At 53.8% G+C, this 10,774-nt stretch overlaps 1 protein-coding gene across 2 annotated transcripts in view; it reads right to left on the reverse strand.

The window, feature by feature from the left end:
* Positions 1–4,930: 4,930 nt before the first annotated feature.
* CAPN6 (calpain 6) overlaps positions 4,931–10,774 on the reverse strand; it is a 49,023-nt gene continuing 43,179 nt past the window's right edge. For both annotated transcript variants that reach the window (XM_029067544.2, XM_029067543.2), the window contains exons 8-13: positions 9,714–9,909; positions 8,131–8,253; positions 7,126–7,328; positions 6,903–7,024; positions 6,485–6,621; positions 4,931–5,800 (exon numbers count right to left, since the gene is read on the reverse strand). In XM_029067544.2, the coding sequence (XP_028923377.1) occupies positions 5,624–5,800; positions 6,485–6,621; positions 6,903–7,024; positions 7,126–7,328; positions 8,131–8,253; positions 9,714–9,909 (958 nt within the window). In that variant the 3' untranslated portion in view covers positions 4,931–5,623. The remainder of the gene's footprint in view (positions 5,801–6,484; positions 6,622–6,902; positions 7,025–7,125; positions 7,329–8,130; positions 8,254–9,713; positions 9,910–10,774) is intronic.

Below are 10,774 nucleotides of genomic sequence, written 5' to 3' on the forward strand. Positions count from 1 at the left end.
GACCTTAGGACAGATGGATAGATAGATGCAGATAAGACATAAAGCAAGAGATAGAGTGACGGACACAGAGAGATGCAGAGAGACAGGCAGTCCCACGCAGAGGTTCCAATAGATCAGATAATAGGCAGAGATACTGAAAGAGGTACAGATGGTCTCAGAAAGAAGGTGAGATGCTGGGATGATAGACTCAGATGCAGACAGATATAGACTCAGAACGAGATGAAGAGGTGTATGTAGACATAGATGGGGAGAGAGGGGAAGGGATGTAGCAAGATAAGAAATGCAGAGTCAGAGAGAGAAGCTCAGTGATGTAGAGCGTCAAAGGGAAAGGCAGAGTGACAGATGCAGGGAGACGTGGAGAGAGGGACTGAGAGATGCAGAGCGAAATGCAAAGACATGGAGGTAGAGATGGACATGTTGAGAGACAGAGTGACGCTGAGACTCAAAGATGCAAGGAGACACAGAGAAAGGCAGAAATACAGAGACACGTAGAGGGGAGATCGGGACTTGGAGAGAAATGTAGAGAGGGACAGAGATGCGGAAAAAGATGTGGGGATGTGCAGAGAGACAGGCAGAGATGTAGAAGGGCAGAGAGGTAGAGATGTGCACAGGGAGGTGCAGAAAGATAGTGTTTTATAATCACCACCATCATCATCTGTTTCTGTGACTCTATGTGCCAGGCATCAGACTAAGCACCCAGGTGGAATGAGGACAGCCAGGTCAGACACGGCCCCTGTCTCGAACAGGGCTTTTGGTCTAAAGGGGTGGGAGAACAAGTATTGAGTCGTCATTGTACAGATGAGGAAACTGAGGCACAGAGAAATGAAATGACTTGCCCAACAGCACACAGCAGGCAAGTGGCAGAGCTGGGATGAGAACCCAAGGTCTCCTAACTCCAGGCCCCATGCTCTTTCCCTTGGGGGCACGTGGCTTCCCCGGAGGAGATGCAGAAAGATACAGATGCCAAGAGAGTAGAGATTTGGGAGAGATGGAAGAGACATGTAGACAGAGGCACAGAAAGGCAGAGAATGGCCTGGAGAAGCAGAGAAATATGACTTGCAAAGTCCAAGAGAAAGTCAGAGATGTAGAGATACTGCGAGACAGGAAGAGAGAGAGAGGTACAGAGAGGGACCAAGAGAGAGGCAGACATGCTTAGAGATAGAAATGTGGGTAGAGACAGAGTGTGTCAGATGTAGAGACATATTCAGAGAAATATAGGGAGACACAGAGGGAGGGATGCAGAGACACCAGAAGGCAGAGAGATAGCTCCAAAGAGAGAACTATAGAGAAAAATGCAGACACATTAGAGATTCATTCACTCAATCGTATTTATTGAGCACTTACTGTATGTAAAGCATTGTACTAAGTGCTTGGGAGAGCAAAATATAACAATGTGACACATTCCCTGTCCACAACAAGCTCATCGTCAAGATGTACAGAGATGTGGACAGATGCAGGGTCACAGAGGTGGAGAGAGATGCTGAAACAGAAAAAGAGGGAAGCAGAGATGCCGACCATAGTGGCAGAAACACAGAGACACACAGAGGCTCAAAGACGGAGAGAGAGGGGCAGAGGTAGAAACACAGAGAAGGAAGTAGAGAATAAAGAGGCAGAGACATAGAGAAGACAGGGAGGCAGACAGAGATATAACGATGCAAAAAGGAAGAGACAGAGACTCAGAGAGGTCAATAGGCCGAAACACAGAGATCAAAGGACCACAGGCAACGGTCAAGAGGTAGACTCAGAGAGGCAGATCTTTAGGCAGAGATGTAGAGGACTTACAGAGGTCAATAGGGAGGCAAGCTGAATAGCCGACAGACAGGTATTTAGAGAGATTGATAGGCAGAGGTGTAGTAACCCAGAGATGCGGAGATGCAAATAGAGAAGTAGACACTAGGGAGAGAGAAGTAGTGAGGTGGTGACTCAGAGAAGCAGAAAGAGATTCAGAGACTCAGGCACAGAGAGGCAGATTCAAAAACTTTGAGTCCCAGAGGCAAAGGTATAGGCTGAAAGGCAGAGCTGTAGATACACAAACAGAGAAGTAGAGGCACAGGCAGAAATGAGACAAAGGCAGAGATGCGGATCCTCGGAGTCTTAGAAAGGTGATGGGGCACAGACAGAGAAACCGAGGCACAGATATTACCTCTACTCCATTTGCTTCTGCTTCTCTGAGAGGCAGAGACACAGAGATGCAAATAGAGAAGTAAAGGGAGAGAGGAGCAGAGACACAGCAATTCAGGTGGGAGAGAAAAGTAGAGAGGCAGAAATGAGACAAAGGCAGAGATGCAGAGACTTAGAAAGGTGGAGGGGTAGAGAGAAGGGGGGGGGGATGCAAAGACAGAGAGAGAAAAGATGCATAGAGGCAGAGGGGTTTAGAGGCAGAGATCCAGAGACATAAGGACACGGAGATGTAGTAAAGCATGGTCCCAGAAGAGGCAGGGGGAAGAGATAGAGAGGGGAGGCAGATCTAGAGATGCAGAGACCCAGAGAGGTACAGAGACAGAGACATCAAGAAACTGACATACAGAGTAAGAGAATTAGAGATGCAGAGACACGGGAGTAGAGTTGCTGGAGATGCAGACAGGAAGTGTGAGATACAGAGACAATGCAAAGAGAGAGAGGCACTGAGATGCAAAGAGACGGAGAGGCTGAGAGATTCAGAGCAGGACCAAGTGAGAGGCAGAGAGATGAAGTGTGAGACATAGAGGTGGAGAGGGGCAGAAACAGAGGTAGTCACAGAAGTGGAGAGATATGAGAGGAAAACATGGAGACAGATTTAGGCACAGCATGCATACAGAAAGAGACACAGAAATGTAAAAAGGTGCAGAGATCCAGACAAAGAGAGGGTGGTGCAGACAGGTGGAGGGATAAGGATGGAGAAAAATATATACAGAGACATGGAGGTCTGTGTGGAGAAATACCAAGAAGGCACATAGAGAGGCAGAGACGAAGAGATAGACATAGATGTACAGATAGATGCAGTCACAGTTCAGATGCATGCTGAGAGATAGGCAGAAGTTTGGGGAGACACAGAGAGAAAACGAGAAGCAAAGAGCAGAAAGGCAGAGACACATGAGACATGGAAAGAAGGTGGGCTGCGGAGATATTGAAATCACAGAGAGATTCAGATGCATATAGATGATGATGAGAGACGATGAGAGAAAGAGACGTAAAGGTGTAGAGATGCAGAGAGATGGGCAGAAATGTAAGGAGAGAGTGTTGCAAAGACACAGATGGAGAGAAGTGCAGAGACTCAAAAGAGGGTGAGTCATAGAGATCCAGAGAAAGACATGTAGAGAGAGTTGCAGAGATATATAAAGTCAAAATGGAGATAGGCAGAGAATCAGAGAGAGATGCAGGGAGTCAGAAGTAGAGCTAGACAAATTCAGAGGGATTGAAAGACAAAGATATATAGAGACAGACACCGAGACATATTGAGACCCAGGGAGACAGGGAAAGAGACATAGACCCAGGGAAGGATAGAGGCAGAAAGGGAGTCACAAGCCGAGAGGCAGCTAGAGGCAGAGAGAGAGAAACAGAGGTAAAGGCAAGAGAAACTGAGGGAGGCACAGTGAGACCGTTACAGAGAGAGGCGGAGTGGGCTAGTGGCATAGGGAGATAGGGACAGAAAGAAAGAGCAAGACAGAGATACACGGGGACAGAATGAGATAGGGGCAGAGAGAGAGACCAAGACAGAGGCATAAAGAAAGAGAAAGGCACAGAGACACGTGGAATATAAGGAACAGACACAGAGAAAAAAAAGACAAAGCCAGAAAGTAATTCACAAGCTGTGGCACAGAGAAAGAGAAAGTAACAGAAATAGAGATGGTGATAGAGAAAGCAAGAGACAAGCTTGGAGAGACACAAAGAGACTTGGAGCCGGAAAGCCGAAAGGAGATGGGGGAGACAGAGACACAGTGACAGCCAGGGACCGAGAGATACAGACAGCAGCAAAGTGGCAGGTGCACAGAGAGGGAAACAGATAAAAAAGACAGGCACAGAGGCAGCTAGCGAGACAGACACACACACACGGAAAAAGGAGACAGAGATGGGCGAAGTTCGATGGAGAGAGGGAAAAATGCAGTCAGGCAGAATATGACACAGAAGAGACAGAGTTAGCTGGAGAGTAAGACAGGGAAAATGTGGTCTGGTGAAAAGAGCCTCGGCCTGGGAATCAGAGGACTTGGGTTCTAATCCCAGCCCCACCACTTACCTGCTCTGTGTCCCTGACCAAGTCGCTTCACAAGTCTTTGCCTCAGTTCCCTCCTCTGTAAAATGGGGAGTCAACGGGGAGTCGCCTCCTCTTCACACTGTGAGCCCTGTGGAGAACAGAATCTATGTCCAAACTGATGATCTTGTATCTCCCCCGCAGCGTTAAGTGCCAAGCACTGTGCTAAACAAACGCCACTGTAATTGTTACAGAGACAGGTAGCGAGAGCGAGGGGGATAAAGATAGAGGGAGGGACAAAGAAACAGCTAGGGAGAGCGCAAGAGAGGGAGACAGTGTGGCCTGATGGACAGACCCCAGGCCTGGAAATCAGAAGATCTGGGTTCTAATTCTGCTCTGCCACTTACCTTCTGTGAGACCTTAGCTTCACATCCCCATGCCTCAGTTTCCCCATCTGTAAAATGAGGATTCGATACCCATTCCCCGTCCCCCTTAGTCTCAGCCCTACAAAGGGCTCATAGACTGGGTCCAAAATGATTACACTGTACCTACCCCAGAGCTTAGTACATGCTCGGCATATAGGATGTGCTTAACAAATACCCTTTTGAGAGAGAGAGGGAGAGAGAAAAACAGACAGGGAGGCAGATGGTGAGAGATGAAGAGTGAGACAGAGACGGGGGCAGATACAGACAGAGAATATACGATCTCCAACCCCCACTCACCCTCACCCCAACTGGATCACTGAAAGACTAGCATTACTAGTGGTGGTAGTAATAAAAGTATTTATTAAGCACTTACTGTTTGCAGAGTACTGGACTAGGCACTGGGAGAGAATCCACACGTGGGAATTAAACAACAATTCCCAATCTTACAGTATAAGGGAGAAGAAAGGACTGAAGATACATCAGGAGTGTATAAAAAAAAAATAAATCAACACAGACAAATACACAGAACAAAAATCAGCAGTGGGGGCTGTGTCTACGAAGCAGGATTTTGGGCTCCAAGGGGCTTCCCTTTGCAGCTGCTCTTCTCTGCCCCGCCGGGGGGAGAGGTGGCAGGATGTGAGCGAGTCTTCTTGAAGGTGCAAGGGACTGGTGGGGGCCTGTGCCAGTTCCCAGGGAGGTGGCGTGGGCAGCTGATCCGTCAAAGGACAGCGAGAGGGCCCGGCAACAGTTGGTGGCCCCAGCCTGGCAACCACGGGGCAGGCAGGGAGCAGTAGCCCTCGGGGGCAGGAGGGAAGGAGGTCATTACCATAGTCACCATTCAGGGCCGCAGTGGAGGGGGCAGCTTCAGCCGGTTCCCGGCCAATTCCGGCCCAGATCCCGGGACTATGGGGAACGGGAAAGGGTCCAAACCGTGGATGGAGCAGGGGGAGGTCTGGGAGCGAAGCCGCGCCGGAGAGCCGTCCGTCTGCCGTTCTCCCTCTGTCCTCGCGGGAGTCCCGGGCCCGGGAAGTCACAGCTCCAGGAGGCTGTCGCTGGAGACCACCCTGAGGGTCACGTGGCCCGATGCAGCCTGGCCCCGGCCCTGCCCTTGCAGCGGCAGGGTCTGCTCTTCCCGGGGGGCGTCAGGGGTGGCCGCCAGCACCACTTGCCCCAGGAGCTGGTCGCAGAGGAGGTTGCTGTTCCAGACCTGGGGAGCAAGGTTGGGGGCGGGGGGGGCGGGGGGGGCGCAGGGATGAGCGGGGGGGGCGCAGGGATGAGCGGGAGCCCGGATGAAGGCCTGGCTCATGGTGCCCCGAGCTCGCCCTGGGCACCCGAGGCTCAACTCAGCCCCCTGCCCAGTCCCAGAGCCCAACGCTTGTAGGCTGGTCCCACCTGAACTCACGGGGGAGATGGCAGAATGACACCGGGGTTTCACCTCCCTGCTCGTCCCCGGGGATGCAGGGTTGGCCTTTTGGGATGGGCTTGGCCGCTGGAGCCTGTGTATTTTGTACGTTCCCCAGCGCTTAGTACAGGGCTCTGCACACAGTAAGCGCTCAAAAAATTTGGTTGACTGCTTCTGCTGGGGTAGGAGCGGGAGCATGGTATAAATGTGCACCTCCCTGCACCTGCACAAGTCCCCAGTTGTGCACCTGCAGCTGTGGGAGGCTGGGGGCTGTCCGCACGCGGGAAGGGCTGCACGTACACGTAGCCATCTGCACAGTGTCGGTGCATGTGTGGCGGCGGGGGAGGTGGTTCAGAAGTGTATACGGACGTGAGTCAGCAGGTGTGCGGCCATCTCATGGGGTGGAGAAGGGAGGAAGGTAGGTGCGTGTGCGTGTACACGTAGCCAGCTGATGTATGCTCACCCAGGGGTTCTCCGTGCCCTTCTCACCTGCACCACCAGTGGACCCTTGAAGTCTTTTCTGTAGAAAATGGCCTGGGTGTTGAAGACGGCATCAACGGTGTTCCTCTGCACGGTGGAGCGGACTTGCTCTCCTCCACACCGGATCACCACGTAGGGGTCGGCGCCTGGGACCGAGACGGCTCCGTCGTTAACGTGGAGGGCAGGGCTCCATCCCGGGATCCCGGGGGCCTCCCCAGCCCCTACTCCTCCTCGAGACTCCCAGCTCTTCCCGGAGCCACGGCCTCGGCTCCCTCCCGCAGCAGGGGCTCCCAGGAAACCCGTCCAGCCTCCGAGCGATCTGTCCGAGGGGCCCTCGGGTGGAGGGTGGTTATCAGGGACTGGCTCTGGGACCAGCCCGGGGAAGATGAGGACCGAATAACGGTGGTGTTCCCCGCCATGCTCTTACCCCCGGCCCGGCCCCGCGGCACCAGGCCCCCGGCGCTGCGGACCACCACCTGGGTCACTCCGCGGGGGAAGCCGCACAGCAGGCTCCAGCAGGTCACCTTCGGTTTGTCCAGCTTCAGCTCCCTGGGGAGAGGGACAAGGAATCTCAGCTGGGGGGGCAGGAAGGACATGTCAAGGGTGGGGCGGGGGTCCCGAAGTAGGGGAGGGAGCGGCAGGGTACTGACCGGAAGCAGGCGGGCTCGTCGGTGAAGAGCCTCAGGAGGAAGGTGCTGGCATCCCCTGGCTGAAAGGTGGTGGGGATGAGGACGTAGCGGCCCCGCGGCAGGAGCTTCCTCAGGAACACGGCCCGCACATCTGCGTACATGGACGTGGACGTGTGCTCCTGGATGTGTACGTGGTGCATCCGGAAACGCCGGTTCTCCTCCACCTGTGGGCGCCCGGTCAACCCCCGTCCCGCTGGTCATCCCTGCCCAGTGAGGGCCGCTGGGGAGCCCCACCAGCCACAAGGCCCCCTGCACCCTGCTCGCAGTACAGCTCCACCTGGATGTCCCGCCCACACCCCGAATTCCACCTCCCAAACACAACTTCTCATCTGTCTCGCTGCCGGCCCCTCGCCCACATCCTCTAGACCGTAGGCTCGTGTGGGTAGGGACGGTGTCTGTTCTATTGTACTCTCCCAAGTATTTAGTATGCTCTCTGCTCACAGTATGCGCTCAATAAATACAATTGACAGACTTCCTATCTCAAGCCTGCCAACTCCTTGTCAAATCCTAATTAAATCCCTATTAAAATCACCTTCAAATTCTTATTGAAAAATCACAGCTCCTCCAGGAGGCCTTCCCCGACTAAGCCCTCATTTTCCCTACTCCCTCTCCCTTCCGTTTCGCCTGGACAATGATCTGTACTACCCTTCAATACTCTCCCCACCCTCAGCACTGAGGGGAAATGGCAGAGCGTAAGGATAAGTAATTTATTTTAAGGTCTACCCCTCTAGTCTGTGAGCCCTTTGTGGGCCGGGATCATGTCTACCAGCTCTATTCTATTATACTCTCCTGAGCATTTAGTCCAGTGCTCTGCACACATAAATATGACTGACTGGGTGGGACTGTCCCCGAGAATTGTGCTGCCAGAAGCACCCCGTGCGCATCTTCCCCAGGATCCCACCCCCCGGATGGGGTCCCCGAGACGCCCGCTACTGGGCCTGCCCTGCGCCCCCAGCCGACTCCCACCTTGAAGAGCGAAAAGCCGATGGTGAGGTTGTCTCCGTAGCCCTCTTTCCGGTGAACCCTCTGGTCTCGCTGCTGCAGGGAGATCAGTACTTGGTCCTGTGCCTTCTTGATGTCGAAGATGTACTGCAAGGACACGGTGAGAGTCAACCTCAGCTGGGGGTGGGCGACAGAGGGTCCCGGATCCACAGGTTCAGGTCGGACAGGCACTAAAGCAGACCAACTTTCCTCAGCTTTCCCAGAATTCCTCACTGTGGGCAGCAATCTGGCCTAGCAACTCTATTACATTAGGCTCTCCCGAGCGTTTAGTCCAGTGCTCTGCCCACATTGAGCCCCCAATAAACACCCCTGATTGGCTGACTGAATGCCACGGCAATGGAGTCAGATTACAATCCCCAGCAACTCTAGGGGTAACTGCCCGTACCCGGTGGTGTCCCCAGGAAGTAATCCTGGACCCGGTTCCGGTCCAGGTACTAGACGGTTCGGGCCCAGGCCGTGGGGAGGAAGGTTTGGAAATGAGACACAGGACGCCGAGATCCCTCCATTGTAGGAGCCCGTCTTGCCCTAACGCCGTTCGGCCCTCGATGGAAAACAACCCTGGAGCCGAAGGCCGCCGTCCCGCGTCCTACGCTGACCTAAGCCATGAATGAGGCTGGGCCACCTGTCCCAAGTCCCTTAGCTTCTCTGGGCCTCAGTCCCCCTACCTGAAACAAGAATGAGCCATATCATACCTGAATTAGCAAATGGGACCAAAGAAGGGCTGAAAGAGAGGAGGAGAGTGAAGGAAGTTGGGGAGAAAAAAAGAAAGTGGGGAGAGGCCAAAAAGGGTTATAAGAGGAGGGCTGATTAGCCCCATGCACAAATGCAAGGCTGCTTGGCCACAGGACAACCAGATGGGATAAGAATAGATGGACCAAAGGATGGGAGGGAAAACAATAATAATAACAACAACGCTATTTAAGTGCTTACTATGTGCCAGGCACTATATTAAGCATTGGGATGGATAAAAGCAAATTGGGTTGGACATAGTCTCTGTCCCACATGGGGCTCCCAGTCTCAATCCTTTTACAGATGAGGTAACTGAGGCACAGACAAGTAAACTGACTTGCCCAAAGTCCCACAGCAGACAAGTGGCAGGGTTGGGATTAGAACCCATGACCTTCTGACCCCCTACGTTGCTTCTCAGTCGTGGCTGGTGGAAATCACATTCTTTAAGGACCATCACCCCAGAAAGCTCACCACCAAACAGCGGGGGCAGAGCAAACCATCTCAAACCAAATGCCCAGATTCCAGGGCTTAATGTTTCCATAAAAAAGGGAAAAGAGCCGGGTCTGGGAATCAGAGGACCTGGATTCTAATCCCAGCTCTGCCCCTTGCCTGCTGGGACAACTCGGGCAAGTCACTTAACGTCTCTGTGCCGCAGCGTCCTCATCTGTTAAGCGGGGATGACCCACTGCTTCTCCCTCCCACTTGGTGAGCCCTGGCGACGGGGCCCGGATCCGCTCTGACCCGATTTCCCCATCATCTACCCCAGCTGCACAGGCACCACAAACATCCCGACCGCGGCGGTGATTCTCCGCTCCAACCTGGGGGTTTTGGAGGAAGGTGTCACGGTTGTTGAAGCAGCCTCCGGCACGGTTGCGGAGGGGCTCCTGGTGTGGGATCCAGGCCCCGCGCACCACCGCCTGCTCCCAGGTCTTGTGGAGGCTGAAGAAGGACGTGTTCACGTTGTGGCAGATGTCCACGTCGGTGAAGTGGCTGCACCAGTCCTCGAATGCCATCCTGGGCCCCGGCGTGGGCAGAGAGGGGAGGGCCAAAACTTCACGGGTCTGCGGGCCCGAGGCCTCGCACGCCTGGCCCGAGCAGTCTGCCCCAGAGGTAACCGCTTCAAATCCCCGGGGTGTCGAGGGCCCGTGCCAGCCGTCGCCCAGACTAGAAGGACAGCGGGGAGGGGGACCCAGGGGTGGACCGACCCTTCGGCCTGGCACACGCAGGTCCCTGTGCCATCGCCTCTGCAGACTTCTTTTACCGAGAGCTTACTGTGTGTGGTGCACTCAATTCAGCACTGGTCTAATTGCCCCATCCCAATTTTTGAGCAGAAGGAGAAAAAAGGTGGGGGGGTGGGTTTGGTGGAGATGGGGACAAGCCAAAGTGTTAGACTGTGACAAAGCAGGTCGGGCTGGTTAATTCAAGAAGAGGGGAGGAGGAGAAGGATGTGGGGGGACGACAGACGAGGGTAATTGATTGCCGAAGACAGTCCCGGGGCAAGTGAGGATGAAGGGGAGAAGTCGGCCATGCAGGTGGAAGTGGTTGCTTCACTAAAGCTGTCCAGGGGTAAGTAGGGTGTGGGGGGACAAGGAAGAGGAGGATTGGAACGGAGGAGCAGTTCGGGGTGGATAGTTGTTTCTTTAAGTCGGGCTGGGGAGGAGAGGAACAACAGAAACAAAAAAGCAGGGAAAGGAGGCTGACAAGGGTGAGAAAGTGACAGTCCAGCGGGGCACGAGGTTAGGAGGATGCAACAGAAATAAGGGAAACCATCTCAAGAGCCCTCCTCCCCCATCCCTGCTTCCTTCTCCCTCCTTTCCTCCTCTTTCCTCTCTATTAGTTCTCTTTTCTCCTTCCCACTTAATGGAATTCTCATACGCTC

This window comes from Ornithorhynchus anatinus, chromosome 6 (assembly GCF_004115215.2).
Source record: "Ornithorhynchus anatinus isolate Pmale09 chromosome 6, mOrnAna1.pri.v4, whole genome shotgun sequence".
Taxonomy (NCBI): Eukaryota; Metazoa; Chordata; class Mammalia; order Monotremata; family Ornithorhynchidae; genus Ornithorhynchus; species Ornithorhynchus anatinus.